This window comes from Daktulosphaira vitifoliae, unplaced genomic scaffold, assembly GCF_025091365.1.
Source record: "Daktulosphaira vitifoliae isolate Bord-2020 unplaced genomic scaffold, ASM2509136v1 Scaffold_4, whole genome shotgun sequence".
Classification (NCBI taxonomy): domain Eukaryota; kingdom Metazoa; phylum Arthropoda; class Insecta; order Hemiptera; family Phylloxeridae; genus Daktulosphaira; species Daktulosphaira vitifoliae.
The window spans coordinates 34,975,732-34,992,957 of NW_026099575.1; the positions used below are offsets into that span (position 1 = coordinate 34,975,732).

The 17,226-nt window shown below is 24.8% G+C and overlaps 1 protein-coding gene and 1 long non-coding RNA gene across 7 annotated transcripts; one reads left to right on the forward strand and one right to left on the reverse strand.

Annotated features, from left to right (window-relative positions):
- The first annotated feature begins 862 nt into the window (after positions 1-862).
- LOC126904019 (beta-1,3-galactosyltransferase 5-like) lies at positions 863-10,339 on the forward strand. 6 transcript variants are annotated; one of them, XM_050682643.1, is made up of 4 exons: positions 2,942-5,126; positions 5,493-5,820; positions 7,467-7,521; positions 8,762-10,338. In XM_050682643.1, the coding sequence occupies exon 4, from the start codon at positions 8,787-8,789 to the stop codon at positions 9,810-9,812; it is 1,026 nt and encodes a 341-aa protein (XP_050538600.1). In that variant the 5' UTR covers positions 2,942-5,126; positions 5,493-5,820; positions 7,467-7,521; positions 8,762-8,786; the 3' UTR covers positions 9,813-10,338. The 6 variants fall into 6 exon arrangements, with proteins under 6 accessions (XP_050538601.1, XP_050538605.1, XP_050538602.1 ...); XM_050682644.1 differs by lacking the exons at positions 2,942-5,126; positions 5,493-5,820 and adding an exon at positions 863-968; XM_050682642.1 differs by lacking the exon at positions 5,493-5,820 and having other exon boundaries at positions 8,762-10,337.
- Positions 10,340-15,478: 5,139 nt separating this feature from the next.
- On the reverse strand, positions 15,479-17,181 carry LOC126904525 (uncharacterized). Its single transcript, XR_007703769.1, has 3 exons — positions 17,088-17,181; positions 15,678-15,839; positions 15,479-15,622 (listed from the first exon to the last, which is right to left on the reverse strand). It is a non-coding gene; the product is annotated as an uncharacterized LOC126904525 (long non-coding RNA).
- Positions 17,182-17,226: the final 45 nt, after the last annotated feature.

The following is a 17,226-nucleotide window of genomic DNA, read 5'->3' on the forward strand; positions in this document are numbered from 1 at the left end:
AATCGTTAAAAAGTCATCATCAAGCCGGTCGCACTACATTATTGATAACTTTTCTAAAATTATTTATCGAATTTTTTCATCTAAACTTTTGTATTTCTTTAAACTATAAAAAGGCCAAACCTAGTTTAAAATTTCATTGAATAGATTTGACGACTTAATCTAAATTTTAGCACTTTATTTATTTATTTATGATACTAAATTAAAATACAACTTTAATTTAATTTTTAAACTCTTGAAATACATAAGGCTCATGGAAATACTCAAGAATACATGCCTGATAAATAAATTGTAATTCGTAGGAGGTGATAAATGATTTTTATAATTACAGCCAATAATAGCTGTAAATATTCTCCAAAATTAATCAGAAAAAATATATAATTTTTTAATATCTTATTTCTAATAATTTATATGGAAGATAAGGTTATTAACTTCAAAAATATGTCCCTTAACATTTGCTTCTCTAGCCAATTGCCATATTTTTTCTCTAACTATACCTTTGTTCCGATAAATTATTCATTAATAAATAATAAATTGTTCAGATAATTTATAATTAAATTTACTATATTGTAAAATTTCTTCAAAATTAAAGTTGCTTAATTTCTTGTCTAAGTTCCTTAGACCGAAATAATTTTGTAGCAAGTACAAATTCTACATATATTAATAATAATATTCTACTAATATTTACTTTAGTAAATATTAGATATTATTTTATTTCAGATTTAATATCCTACAGTAAGAAAAATTTAATTTTTCGTACTTTCATTAGTACCTATATTATTTAAATTTTATTCCTCATTAAGTTTTAACTGTGTACAGATAAACTATACCTCCGTCTCCGTATAGTTGACGTATAAGTGAACTGTACCGACCTTGCGTTGTTGTAAAGTATGTTTTATTTTAATTGCGTCTACAGCGAAGATAACATTTCATTTACAACTCAACAAGTTTCACAACATTTTAACTCACAGGTAAACATTAATAAATTATTTGATGTTAATTAGGTTTTAAATTAATTTAAAATGATTAATTTATTATGATTATTATCAGATTTTGTATATATATATATTCAAAGTCCAAATTTATCATTGGTTTAGTCAATGATGAATTTGGACTTTTTTTTGGGCGGGAACATGTAAACATTTTTTAAATTTATTTTTTGGATGTTATTGAAAATATCCTAACATTTTTCATATGTATGACATTCTTAATAATAAAACAGTTAAAGAAGTTAACAATACTTAACGGTGCTGAATTTTCGGGGGAAGATGTTAAACTCGTTATGTTGTCCATCTTAACATAACTGGTTTGAAGTCATCGGTGATAGCTACTACAAATATCTACTTAAAAAGTGAGTAGAGTTCGAGCCAGCCTAGCTAAGGTCTGATTTTGATTTAGCCAAGTCGAAATTTTAAATTGAACCGTATCATTCAATTTATATCATATTTGCTTTCGTGAAATTGATTGTAGCCTGTCTACATAAAAGGGTACCAGTGGCAGTTGTCCCAGGGCGCTCCTGAGGCTTTTAGCCGATGAATCAAATAATAATCATGTATAAATGTATGTAATTTTATTTACAACTTTTGTTCTTGCGTTTATGCAATTTTTTTTTACTCAACAAAATTTTTAAAGGGGTACCAAATACAAATAGCTCCGAACAGTTAGGCCCTTAATATGCCACTAGAAATCGATATTAAACATTATGTATTATTAAAATAGACGTAGCAAAGTGAGATTATATCTTAAAATTATAGATGATATTTGAAAGTGATTAAGATCACTATCATAAAAAACGCTCCGATGCGCATCTGTTAAATATCATAATTTTACAAGTCCTACGATTTGAAATTTCACTCGAGTGTATGCAAGTTAAATTATTTGCTTAATTAAAAATAACGTTTTCGTTTTGACGATTTCACAGAGTAGAATTTAACTTCAAATAACTAAGAGAAAAATATAATCAAAAATGTTTTCTTTGTTTCGTTATAAAGTGTTAAAAATCTTTAATTTTTTTTATATAGACATATAAAGATATACAATACATATTTAGATCAATAATTTTTTGATATAGATTAGAAGTCAGACCTTTGGGAAAAATGTCAAAAATTGAGTAGAAATAAATGTTTACATGTGTGGTATATTTTCAAACTTTTCCTGTACATATGTTTTCCATTGGATTTTTATTAACATCGTATTAAAAGGAATATGTTTTATTGTAATATATATAATATATTGTCTCTTAGTATACTCTTTTAAAATCTAACTTAGATCAGTGTCTAAAAATGAAGTTACATCAGTTTTAAAATGCAGAATAAAATGTTTGAAAATGCTATTTTTTACGGTAAAGTCATCATGAAATATTTATATTTAAATTTCTAAAAATGAATGTTTTTCAAATTTTTGGCACTAAAAGGTTAAACTAGATTAAAAATGAGTTATTTTAAGTTATTGATCATTAAAATCGGTCCAATAAAGCTGAGAATGTTCACGGGTAGTCATAAAAAACACACACCATCTCATCTTTGATGCGAAGCTGAAAAAAATAGAAAGGTCAATAAAATTAATTTTAACAAAATTAGTAAGGGGTTTTTAAAAATGCTAAGAGATTTATTTTTTCATTCATATGGTCTTGGTTGAGAAAAAATGTAGCACATAAATTATGACATTTAGAAAGCTTAAGAGCAAATTTTTCATATACGTATTCATATACACTAAAATAGTAACTGTCTTATATTGACTCTACTGTAAAATGCCTTTCTAAACCGTTAAAAATATATTTTGTGTATTATTGATTGCTTTAATTAAAACAATAAGTACAAAAAAGGTATTTTTAAATAATTAAAACGTTAATATTTGTTTATAATTGTTGAGCTGATTATGATTTAAATAAAGGTTTAAACAAATTTTTTTAATATTATTTACATCAAGCAAATCATTAATATTTATAAGCAAGCTATTATTGAAATAAATAATGCCACAATAAATAATTACAACCACATCTAATTTTAGTCTTGGAAAAGATAGCACTCGCATTGCATTGTGTTATTTCGTATAAATAAAATATTTCAGATTACACACATGATTTCTCTCTTCTCAGAGTCAACAATTGTTTAAGTTATAACTTGCCATGAAATCGATAAAACTAATTTTAGTATTGAAAAACAATACTGCAGCCGTGTGCAACTGTTTTTTCTATGATTTGAACCCGTGTACCTACTTCAGAGGACATTTAAAGTTAAACATATTCTTAAAGTGTGTATGTGTAAGCCTTGAATACAATCGAATACAACTGTCCCCAATAATTAATTCAACTCTATATGTGTGAATTACGGACTCGGTCGTTTTATTATTTTCAGTTTACTAAGAACCGAGGTCGGACGGTTGTTATACAGTTAAATAAACTATTCAAAATTTTAACGTGACAGCTTTTTTATAATTCAATCGATCTGAGGTAACAGTCTACGTGTTATTCCATAAAATATTAAAATTAGTTGGAAAAATCGTTTGACCTTATTATTGAGCCCTAAAGACAAAATAAAAAACTTACATCGATTGTTATTAATAATGTATTAAAAAAGCACCAAACCCAAATCTATATAATTTAATTGACAATCAAAAAAATACGTCCAGAAAAATGATAGACCGTGTTCAATATGTATAGTATTAAAAAGGCATGACGTCATTACTTTAACAATGTTTATTTTTAGTCAGTCAATTGTCTCGTTAAGCTTGCATTGTACGGTTATAATTGTTTACATTGTTTGAAACACTAATGGAGTTGAAAGCTTTATAGGTGAAAAAAGGGCTAAGTGTGTTGTTCCTCGATAAGACTTAATTTGCATATTCGTTGGATTTGTACATCATCTAAAAAAGGCTACAAACGCCTTCATCCGGAATGCAGTAGTAATACGCCAATATCAGAGTATTGTAATGAACTAGGAACGACGTGATCTTTTATTCATCACGGTCAACGTTTTGTACCCATCGAGTTATTATGTCATGTCAACCAATCGCAGTATCATTTCAAAACACCGTAACACATACAAAACAAAGATACACAACGACAATGTGCTAATAAATAATTACAATCAACAACGCGTTCTGTTTAATTTTGTCAAGTATGCGCGTGTCGTTACTCGGCGACGCGCCTATCGTACGTGCTCTGAAGTGGCTGTCGGCAATAAATAACAACGCCTCATACGACTGTGTTAATCTTAAATAAATTCTAAAAAATTCAATATTCCGATAGCTATTTGTGTATTTGTTACTTCAATTCGATTTTCGCATATTTCATGATCGCAGGCTTTTGTCGGACACTAAGTTCATTTTTCCATTACGCTCCAAAGTAATATCGCGTGTTTGTCACTATAAAAACCTAATCTGTGAATTAATCTATGACCTAAACTAAGGGTTGAATTGTCGCGCTTTAAATGCATTACTTCTAGAGTAACGGGAAATGTAACTGTGGCGGCAAGCCAATGCCACCGGTGTCGACATACGCTGCCAGCGCAATTGTGTCTTCATCCTCTTTAAACGAATATATTTTTATCGTTAGAGATGCAATATTTTTCGCTACTGGCCACACTGTTGGATGAATAAGGCGGTTGTTTATCTTTCATTCAAAAATCCCAACGTTAGCTGTGTCCTCGAAACGTTGACCATGGCCACCGCTTCGAATAGCGATCATACTGCCGTCATTGCCACCAGGCATCGCCGGGAGAAGTTGGACACCCCCCTCTTACTCACCTCTTGTGACTAATACTACCCCCAATTCTACATGCTACCACTACTACTGCTACCACCGGTGCCGCCCCACTCCGGAACACAGAGTTGGCAGTTTTTTTCTCCCAATCGTTCCGCGGTCGCCGTTACCGAAATATGAACCGAAATCTGTTAAATATAGTTCGGTTCGAAACTCGATTGAAATCTAATTGAGGAAATTCATCATGCATCAGTACTCTTCTAAAGATATTGCGTGTGCGTTGTCGTCCTACTTCATCAGAACATGATTGTAGTCGTTGATATACTATGTCATTATAAGTCGGCGGGCGTATCGGCTGGACGACAAACGCTTTGGGTCACACGCTATTTGCTGTACTCCGACTAAACCGCCGGCTTCATCGATTTCGGTAAGTTGTTTGACTACTGTACGTTATCACTTACCATTTATATTTGCTCTGTTATTATCGTTTGTATTCATTATAACGCTTAATAATTGTATATCCATGTCATCCTATAATTGTACTGGTATCAGCTGTCAATATTGGTTCATTTACATAGTACTTCTATCATTCAATATTTTTTATTTAAATCTTCACATATTTTGGCTGATTTCCCTTCAAGTTTTTTTTTTACTATATTTTGTAAGTCACCTCTACACAGCATTATATTGTAGCATAAATGACATGATAATTATTATGCTAAAATTTTCTTTCTCATTTCTAAAGATTTATTATTTCATACAAATACTTGATCATGGAATAATATATGTTTAGGTACTAGATATTTTTGAAATTGTGAACTGAATCAAAGTTGTATTGGGTATACAAATATAAATCAGCCAAGAGTATACTTTTAATGAGAAGGAAACAAGTGTCAAGTGTTTACTCATGATAATTATTATCTTAAATAAACATTTTTAGTCATTAAAAATGATTCATCATGCTAATTAATTTTAATAATTGATAATAAATAAATTCAAGTTATCAAATTCTAGTCATACTGAAAAAAATATCTAATTGCTATTGAATGTTTAATTGAAACGTTGTAGTTTTTACTAGTGCCTGTATTAATATAATTATTGATAATTTAATAATTATAACGGTAATATATAGAATACACATAAGTTTTAGTTATTTAGTGCTAGTTTTATAATAATAATTTTTTTTTATATACTTTGAGTTTAATTATAGTATAACATAATAGATTTTAAAATTTTTTTTAACTATATTAATTCTCATAGAGTATTTTTAAGTTTTATAAAGAAATTTTGGTTTGTAAGATATTTTTATTTGAGCATAATACCAATATTAATTTCTCTCCAGTAATAAAGTAAAATATTTGACAGACAAATATAATAAAAAAGTTGACTTTTGATTGTTATGCCGAGAATAAATCTATAAATAAATGAGGATGATTATAAATCAATAATGTTATTAAAATTGGTTTTCTAATTTGAAATAATTGTAAATAAAATATTCTTCTTAGAGATAGACAGTTAAGGAGAAGACATTCTGTATTAAATTTATATTCCTGGTGTTTTAGGCAAAGGTAAAGTGTGAAAAGAAAAACAATGGAAATAATGTTCAGTTTGGAAAAAAAAATCATAAAATAAGTGTGTTTTGTATGAATGTACTTAAAAAGATCACATACAACTCTTTTTTGGTTTTCTGAAATTGAAAGTGGTTAAACATTATTACGTTATATTAGTATATTGTTTAAAATATTAGATATGTTCAGTTTAAAAAAAATTTTCATGCAAATTTAAATAACTTTATTGGTGACCTGAATTATAAAGTTTGAATTAAAGTCTATAATTAAGAAATAACTATTCATTCATTAACTTATTATTCATTTTAATTTGCTATGTTACCTATTATTTTAACACACCTAAAAAATAATTATTTCCATAAATATTTTAAAGTTTTTGTTAAATGACTTCTTAACGTTGTTAAATAACTAAAAAAGTGTTCATAGTTGTTTTTAAAATTAGTATCATTTCATTAGTTTAACTTTAGTTTTTTTTTTTATATTAAATAAATGTGACCTCAGATAAGAAGACTTGACATTTATTTTATAAACTTTTAAATATCCTAGATACATGGAATTTATTTTATTACTCAAGTTATTATTTTTTGTTTGTTAATGATTCAATCATCCATAAAACATTAATTAATGAATGATAAATCTTAACTCATCTATAATGCTGAATCTAATTAGGAAGAACTAATTAGAGAAAGTAATTTAAAACTAGTTATGGTACAGCAGTCATACAACAAATTATCTATAGTAATACTAACCATGACATGAATCATGTTCATGTACCATTACAAAAAAGAAAAAATACAATTTTTATGGTATAAAAATGACATTGCTATATTTTCGATCTACAAAATTGTTTAAAGTACATTTTTATCCATAAAACTATATATTATTATTTGAATAAAGTCTTTTCAAATATTTTTTTTTAATTTAAAAGTGGTGATCAAATAATTATATACACATAGAATATTATTATTGTATAATAAGTACTTAATTAAAAAATGATTTCAAAATTATCATATAAAATATAAGAAATAAATGCTATTTTAAATAAATTTTTAAAAACCTTCTATTGGTTTAATGATTCTTATTTCAAAAAGATCTCAAAGTAATATTTAATTTAAAACTTTTCTGTAAAGATAAATTTTTTTATGATGTTTTAAAATTTTATATATTATTTATTAATTTATTAATTATGATATTTTTAGGATAATTGACAATATTATATTCTGTGACAAACTTAAACTAGATAAGAGATCATTGGTAAGTTTATTTAATTAAAATCAGTGTAATATAAATTGATTGACAAGAAAATTTATTTTTGGATGAAATATTGTTCATTTAAGTATTTTTCTTATATTTTTCTATTTGGGTTTTATGATGTAATTAGAGATAGTATATCATCCAAAATGAGATTAAGGACTGCTATACTATTGATATAAATAAAATATTAATACATTTACATTTAAAAATTTATTACATATTCAAAATTTACTAGATACTCATGATATGGATACAAAAAAAACTTATGAAACTCTTAAAAAGAATGACTTAAGGTTATACATTTCCAAAACATTCTTAAGAATAGTTTAAGTAGAGTAGAATAAAATAGAGTAGCACAAAAAATTATCAGGAGAACAAAGAGGCTGTATAGCTGGAACATAATTTTGTTAATTGGTCATATTGATATAGTTGAATTAAAAAATTGTGCTTAATATTTTGATTGGCGTTAATAGTTACAGTTCTCTAAATTAATTAAAATAAAAAATGGACCAATAATATTTAATGAAGAAATGGCATACGAAACCATAATGTTAGAATAATGAAAAGGTTGCTGTGAAGCTGTTGTGGGTTAGTTAAACTCCAGTACATTAGATAGTAATTCAAATATTGTACATGACATTCTCATTTTTGTTGATCATAGGCATAAAATGTTCATAATAAAACAATTAAGCTGTAAAATAATTTTCATTTAAATCTTGGACTACTAAAATTTTATACCATGCTCATGTTTTTACTCCTCCTCTTCTGTTTGTTGTGGCTTCAGAATGTTCAATTTATACTTTAGTTGCATACGTGTAAGGTACTGAATAATTACAATGTATTAAGAATTCTTTGCAAAAAATGTGTTGAGTAGCTGTAAAACTATTGGTTTGATAAAAATACTTTATATTAAACGTGCATTGTTTCTTGTGCCATTTGTAATCATTTGACTCTAAGTGTGCATCGGTAAACTCAAAATTACGCTCTGACTGTAATCTGAGTTTTTCCGTCTTTTTTTGTCCCCTTTTGCTGTCGCACTCTGTTGTAGACATCTTGATTATACCAATTACAGGTTGATTTAAAATTTATATTAAATTTCTGTTTTAGTAATTTTGAAGATTGAAAATTTGTTTTATAATCTATAAAGATTCTTATATTAAATATAACCTACAGATATTTTCTTAATAATGTAATAATAATTGTGATTTAGAAATTAATAAATAATTGGATTATGTTTCAGAATTGTTGATAATTGAAGAAATGCCATGATAGGACGATTCTTAACATTAATTATATCACTTGGTGGCCTAACCTTAATTACATTTTCCTTATGGTCAGTATGGAGCAAAATTGTAAGTATCAACGAAGTTTACCCAAATCACTTAGAATATCATATACTTACAGAAGAAAATGTAACATCAAAACCTTTCGAACTACATACTTTGTCAGAAAAAGACCTTCATACATTAATTGATTTACAATCTTTCAATTTCAACATAAATCATATAGTATGCAACAATAATACTCAATTGATTATAGCATTAATTCATTCTGCACCAAATCATTATGACAAACGTCAGGCCATAAGAAATACATGGGCAAAAATGATACCAACATTATTTTTTATGGGTCTTTCAGATTCTAACATTACTCAAAATAAAATAATCGAAGAAAATCAATCTTATAATGATATTGTACAAGGAAATTTTATTGATAGTTACCGTAATTTAACTTATAAACATGTGATGGTACTAAAATGGACATTGTATTACTGTCCTAGTGCTCGTTATTTGCTCAAAACTGATGATGACACATTTGTAAATGCTCCATATTTGTTAGAAATACTTAATCATAAACTATCACCTTTAGGAGCACGTAATTTACTTATGTGTGAACTGTCTATGTACTTTATGGTTAAGCGGTCATATCGTTCCAAATGGAGAGTGTCATATGCAGAATATCCAGACCGTTGGTATCCAATTTATTGTAGAGGTTGGGCAATAATTTATTCACCTGATGTTATATACAAATTATATAAAGAAGCCCAAGTTACTCCTTATTTTTGGATTGATGATGTCCATATAACTGGTACTGTTGCTATTAAGCAAAACATCACAGTAACAGATTTAGGTAAATTAGTTGTAAAAGAGTCAGATATAATTAATACAAAATTTTTAGAACATGATTTTGTATTTTGTTTATTAAATGAAGCAGAAAAGTCAATGAAAACACTATGGGCTAAAATATTACAACGTGATTATGTAATTGATTCATCTTCGACAATACCATGATATTGTATAATAAATCATAAAATATGATATCTACATTGAAAATTAAATTGTGATAAATAGTATGATATTTAAATTGTTTAGGATCTAAAATCTAGGTTGTCACTAAAAATATATAAATATTTTAGTAATTAATAAGGCTGATATTTCAAATTTTTAGTGTTTAAACAATGTGCAAGATATATAATATAATTGTAAATTTTAAGATAAAAACACAAAGCGCCACATATTTTATTTGAATGTTTATAATATATATATATAATGTAATTTGAGTATTCTTTTTGGAATAATTTTAGTGAACTTAATAATTTTATATACCTTTTTTGGGTTATTTTTACCATTTTTATTATTTTACATAATATTCAATATTTGATATTTTGTTACCTTTTATTTTTATTGACATTTTTTGATAAAAACGTTATTAGAAGATTTAACAATTAATATAAATTAAAAAAATTATGTATAAGCTATTGTACATAATTATACATTCCTAGATTACTAAGTGTAATGTATACATATATACAGGGTGATTTTTTTATCATAACCCATTCAATTACTTACAGAATAATAATAATTAAAAAAAATTTTTTTATTATTATCTTTAGTTACACATTATTCTTGAATTATTAACTATGTAATACTTTTTAAGTTCATCCCTTATGCCTGGTAAAGATGTCAACTTTGTTTTTTTAAATGGTAACACATATTTTTAATTTAATAGGTAACACATATTTTTAATTCAATAATAAATGGCATTTGAATTTTTAATAAAACTTAATTTGTTTATTAGATATAAACATTATAAGTTTCAAATTTTTGAGTTAATATATAGGTATAATACACAAGGGATTACAAATACAGGTAGCTAATTGGTTTTTTATGACATCGATATTAGCAGGTACACAGCATTGTTATTATCAATGATAGTAAGGTACATTGTTGTGAGTTTATAAATACACTAACTGACAATACAAAAAGTATATCTATTGATAGTCATAATTGATAATAAACAATCCGTGACTGTGATAGCAATATCATAAAAAACCAATTAGCTACCTGTATTTGTAATCCCTTGTGTATTATACCTATATATTAACTCAAAAATTTGAAACTTTAAATGTTTATATCTAATAAACAAATTAAGTTTTATTAAAAATTCAAATGCCATTTATTATTGAATTAAAAACTCAAACATTTTATTAAATTAAAAATATGTGTTACCATTTAAAAAAACAAAGTTGACCCCCTTACAAGGTATAAGGGATGAACTTAAAAAGTATTACATAATTAAAAATTCAAGAATAATGTGTAACTAAAGATAATAAAAAAAAAAATGTTTAAATTTTTATTATTCTGTAAGTAAATGAGTGGGTTATGATAAAAAAATCACTCTGTATATATATATATATATATATACAGTGAGTCAAGTAAATATTTGGAAATTGTCCAAAAAAAATTTTCTTTTTGTATTGAAATCATCTTACCTTTGAGTGTAGTTTAATCAATTGTTCAAACATTTTCTAATGATTATACTATACTTAAAGTTCTGTAAGATGATGGAAATTTAAGAAACATTAATTTTTGTCATATGAATTCTACGTATTTACTGGACTTGCTATAATATATACCAGATATGCTAACATTTTTATTTTATAAGTAAAAACTGGTTTCGTTACATATTGTGAGTAAATGATTTTAAATAATCCAATATAAAAAATTAGAAACGGATTAATTTAATGTTATTTAAAAAAAATCACTTCTCTTCAAAAAATTAAAAAACCTTTCAATTGTAACCAAATTACTAAGTATTGAATTATTGTGTAATATTAGCTATTCTATTATACATGAGTTAGGTAAGAGCTTCAAATTATAAATTTAATTTGATAATCTTACTTTAATATTACATTACTTGTTCATTTAAATTTATGTTATGAATTATATTTAAAAATTGATTTATTTAATTTTAAAAGTTATTGCACGCCTATTCATTGTTTTAAACACATATTTTTTTTAATTTGTTGGTTCCTAATAATGATTAAAATTTTTATTTATTTATGAATATGAGGTTATGTTAAAACTTCAATTCTTGTTGAGTACTTAAATTTTGTATTAAAATTCATTATTAATCTAAATAATAATTTTTTCATTCTTGGTTTTTATATTAATCATTTTATTCTGTCATTCTTTGTGAATAATATTAATTTTTAATAATTTTTTTTGAAAATGTAAAAAATGTATAAATTAAGTCGATTTGGAAAATTTACTACAGTAAATTTATTTTATAAACGCTCACAATATTATTGTACTGAACAGTATTTTCTTACCAATTGTGTTACTGATTGCCATTTTAGGATATTACATATATTAATTATAAAATAGATAAAATCGGTAAAACATTGAGTAAATATACTTAAATAGCTTGACTATATTAGCTAATAAATTTAACAATTTCAGATTTATATAAATTTTTGATTCTGTAAAAAATTAAAAATGTATTAAATATATACTGAAATAACTACTCAATTTCATATTCGAGTTATTTAGTAGATATCAAGATATGTTTTAATCATTAAGTTAAATTAAGAAAGAAAAATTTTAGAATTTTTAGGCTTTTAATAAAAGTATTTGTTTCAAATTGTAATTGGTGCCAAAATTTAGAGATTAGTTTTTAAAGAAATGCCAGTTATATTTTGTTGCTCAATTTATTTACCACAATATTTTATAAATACCTTAGATTGTTAAGTTATTAGTTTTCTTTTAATTTTTTTCTTTCATTGTATACTTGGGGTCCAATTTAGTTTTACTTAAAATGAAATGTAATTTGTAAACATTAGCTTTTAAGATGTATGAAATATATTGTCCACATATATAAATTCAGGTCCTAATTGTTGTTTTTATATTTATATACAAAAAAAAAATGTTATCGTCAGTAGTTATGCATCTACTATATTTTAGAATTTTAAAACATTCTGTTAATGTCAATAACGCTAATTCTGGTCTTTATATTGAATATTTGTTTTAATTAAAAGTTGTTATTATAATAATGAATTAATTCTTAAGAAATTGTTTTATAGTTATATATTGTTAATCTTTTAATAATAAAATTTAAAAGATTAAATTGTTTTGATTTTTACTTTTATAACTTAATAAGTATATTTCTATGCTATTCACACTTAATCACTGGAATAATTTAAAAAGAGATAAAGGAAGTATAGATTTCTTATTGTAAAAATTGGCCCTGATCCTAGATTTCTCATCTAAAACCCTACAGACACAAATTAAAATATGATCCATCTAACAACACAGTTCTTTTCAAATTTTATAAAAATTAATGACTTATATAGTCATTATAGAGAAGAGTAGAGGAAGACCAAAAAAGAGATGGAGGGATGCTATTGAATGCGATATGAGGACAGCTGATTTGAACGAAGATGATGTGGGAGATCGTGTCAAGTGGAAGTTTAGGATAAGGGTGGCCGACCCCAAGTAGTTGGGATTTAGGCGAGGAAGAAGAAGAAGTCCAGTATAAAAACTATGAAACCTTGTAAAAGATCTTGGAAGGCTTAAAAATATGAGGAAATTTGTTGATTAAATTGAAAAATAAGTAATCTAATATTGAAAAAATTTCTTTGTATTTAAGTATTATCAATATGATAAAAAATTTGGTTGTGTTTGTATTAAATGATTAATTTATTTTTACTTCTATTTGAACATTCTTTTCAATTATGAAACGGCAATACATTTTAATTTATTATTTAGAAATAAATTAAACAATGATTTGTGAAATTTTATTACAAATGATACTTCTTAAATAATTGAAATAGGAATAAAAAAATAAACAAGCACAATAGACGAAAAAATAGGAAAATTGTCCATCGTTTCAATGAAATTCACTCGATAATAAAAAATGAAAGTAATGAAATAAAAATTTAAATAATAATTTAATAAATGAAAAACAACAGTCTGGTACAAATAATTTATTCAATGCTATTCTAAATATGTTGCTAACCCCAATAAACAAGTTAATCTTATATATTTATCAAATAGTTATTTTCAGTTTTGGAGTATGTTTTTGATTCTTTAAATGTCAGATTTGACATGCTTTCAAAAAATTAGATTGTCAAAACGATTAGTAGCAGGGATTTTACATTGCACGTTGTTTTAAACAGGACTGATGCATTTAAATTAACTAAATGTATTTATAAGCTATATGCTAGATGAATCTTATTGATAGTTTTGGAATTATTAAATGAATCCGTTTAAACTTTTATAACAGTAAATTAGATCCATTTTTTAATGAAATAATCAATTAATGCTGTGTAAACTGACTTAATGTATACAATTTTATTTAATTCTATTCCATATGTGTTGTTACGCAAATTAAACAAGTTAAACAAATTTTGACAATATTTTTTTATTATTACAATTATTAAAAAAAAAAATAACTTTTCCTAGAACCCAATTTTTTGCTTTTGGACTCTCTAACTTAACTCCAAACAAATGTGTTTTTTTTTATATTGTTTTATTTATTACCGAAATATTTTCTTAAATGTATACTCATAATGAATGCTTGGAAATTCATTTAAGTTATCTCGAGTATATTTTAGTTTTTTATAACACTTTACAGTGTATATAATTTTAAATTTATTTTTGGGGACTTGGAGGATATCACTTCATCAAAATAATAAATATTCCTGCAGTACTCTTTATACTTTGATAATAATTATTCATGTAGTTAAAAGCCTCAGAAGTAGTACAAACAAATTATATAAATGCATTAAGTCACAAGTCTTGCTTAATATGTACTATTTATTTTATTATTTAATGCGATATAAAAATGTTCTTCAAAATTAAATTTCCTACCAGTTAGAATAAATGAAATTTTTTATAACTACATATATTTTTAATTTCTTAAACACATTATTTTTGTAAACTTCAAATATCAATATCATCTTTAAATTTTATATATCATACAAAATTAAAAAATATTGTTTATTATATGTACAACCAAGTAATAAATTATTTTCAAAATTTTAAAACACGGTAGTATTCATGAAAACTCTGAATATAAAATTTTAAAAATTAAAAGCTCAAAAAATCTATATCTTATATATAGTAAATTTTTAGTGAAATAGTCAGAGTAAAAAAAAAGACAGTGACTACAAATTTCTAAATTAAGCTTTTGAAAGGTTAAATATTTTAAATAATCGTATACTTATTCCATCGCATGATTTACAACTATATAATATTGGAAAGTAGTAAAAAAATCTTTTTTCGATATTGCATTAAATGTCGTCTACAGTAACGAGAAAACAATTTTAAACACATTTTTAAGTCGTTTGATCAATTTCTTTTTTAATTTAAAATTAATAAACTCAAAAAAAGTTTTTTTTTTACAATAAATCTAGTGTAAAAACAATTATAATTATTGTTTTTTTTTTAATTCATAAACTTTTATAAACATTATTAAGCAAGTTGTAGTTTTAACTGTTGCTTTTTTTTGTTTTATCTAATTTTTACTTTTTATCTATTTCTACTTAAATTATATAAAAAAGAATTCCCTGCAAAACACTATTTTTCAAAATTACCATAATAATTATTCTCAATTTATGAATTATTAATAATCTTTTAGGTTTATCCTAAAAGCATTTGAAGACCAAAACATTATTTTGTTAATAAAAACATTTATTTATCATTAATGTCATTTTTTTATAATTTTTAAAGGCTGACAAACTTTAAACACTTCTAAGAAGTGCTTAGTGATTTTTCTTATTGACCTTAGTTGAAATTTCTTCGTTTGACCTATTTTAACCCTAAAATAAAAAAAAATAATTGTCACAATATTTAGTTAAAATAAATTTTTTCTACTCATGCTTGAAGTTCAGCCTTTTTTTAAAGTGATGACGATGAAAAACTGAATTATTAATGGTAAACGAAAATTATTGGCCAATTGTTTCACAGAAGTTTGAATCAATAATTAATTCTTCTTACTTCTTTAATACAAAATGATTCTTTTAAACCCTTGATGGTCTAAAAATATTAAAATATTTTTAGTTTTAATTAGAGATTAATCAATTATTAAATATTTTTTAGAAGAAATCCTTCGTAAAGTATTTTATGATTGTTAATTCGATAAGTATTTGAAATTAAAAAAGCCAGGAATAGTATTTTTATTATTGATATTATTTTAGGAAGAAGTCGAGTAGATTATGTTAAAAATTTCACCATAATTTATAATTAACTAAATAATTCAGTGTTGCTTAAAAAAAGGTATAGTATATAAGATAAATATTTAATTTTATTTGAAATTTACATAGATTGTTTGTTTTAAAAGTTGATATAGTTGAAGATAGTTGATATAGTTTTGTTATTGAACATCAATACTCTTTTGTTAAATATATTGTTTTTTAATAAAATCTTAGCATCAAAACAATTCAACATAAATTGAATACTTTTCTAAGTTTTATGTCTAAGTTGGTCTAATTTTGCTATTTCAAAAAAAAACATTTTAACGATGTACTTAATATTTTTATGGTTTGGTTGGGTGGGTTGGGTTTGGGGTGCATATATGATGTGGGAGATCGTGTCAAGTGAATGTTTAGGATAAATGTGGCCGATTCTAAGCAGTTAGAATAAAAGCGAGGAAAAAGTTGAATACAAAATATTTTTTTAGTTCACATAATAATTAATTAATTGATAATTTTTCATAATCTAATTAAAAGTCATAAAGCAGATCTTCGATGGGAGTTTAAGCATCTCAAAAGTATTCTAAAGTACTATCCAATTACGTCTATGATCATTAACATTATATTTAACTTGAATATTATAACTGTTGATGAAGAAGTAAGCTAGTTAGATAAAAAAAGATAGAACTATTTCTGAAACCAAAATGTTAACAGAAAATATATAAATATTTTAGTGATGTATTTTCTTTTATTTCTTTTGACATATCATATAAATGCTCATTTCTTACTTAATTGATATTGCTTAAAAATACATAAAACGATATAACTGTATCCAGTTTTGACGCCCGTAATTAAAAAAATTTCCCCTAAAACAAAAACTATTTTTATGGATAATTTTTAATTTTTTAGACCCTAAATCTTGCCGTTTTGAAAACTATTTCACATAAGATTCACTCGTTAAATTCTTCTATTCGTGAATTTTTGGCAAAACACGTTTATTTAAATGATTAAGTACTTGTATTTACGTTTTATTTACACCGCGTTGTGTCAGTGAGTTCCGTTATTTTTTTTAATTCATAATGTTATATTTTACCTCTATACGAGTTGTTGACAGCTATAATATAGTTCATTTATATTATAATCGAACTAAACTTGAATTTACTATTTTAAGGGAAAAGCATAGTAACACATCCCTTTTTACGGATCAATATGGAGCGCTAGTGCGCTAATAT

Coding starts and splice junctions, on each gene's coding strand:
- LOC126904019 (XM_050682644.1), top strand. CDS start 8,787: ATGATAGGACGATTCTTAACATTAATTATATCACTTGGTGGCCTAACC.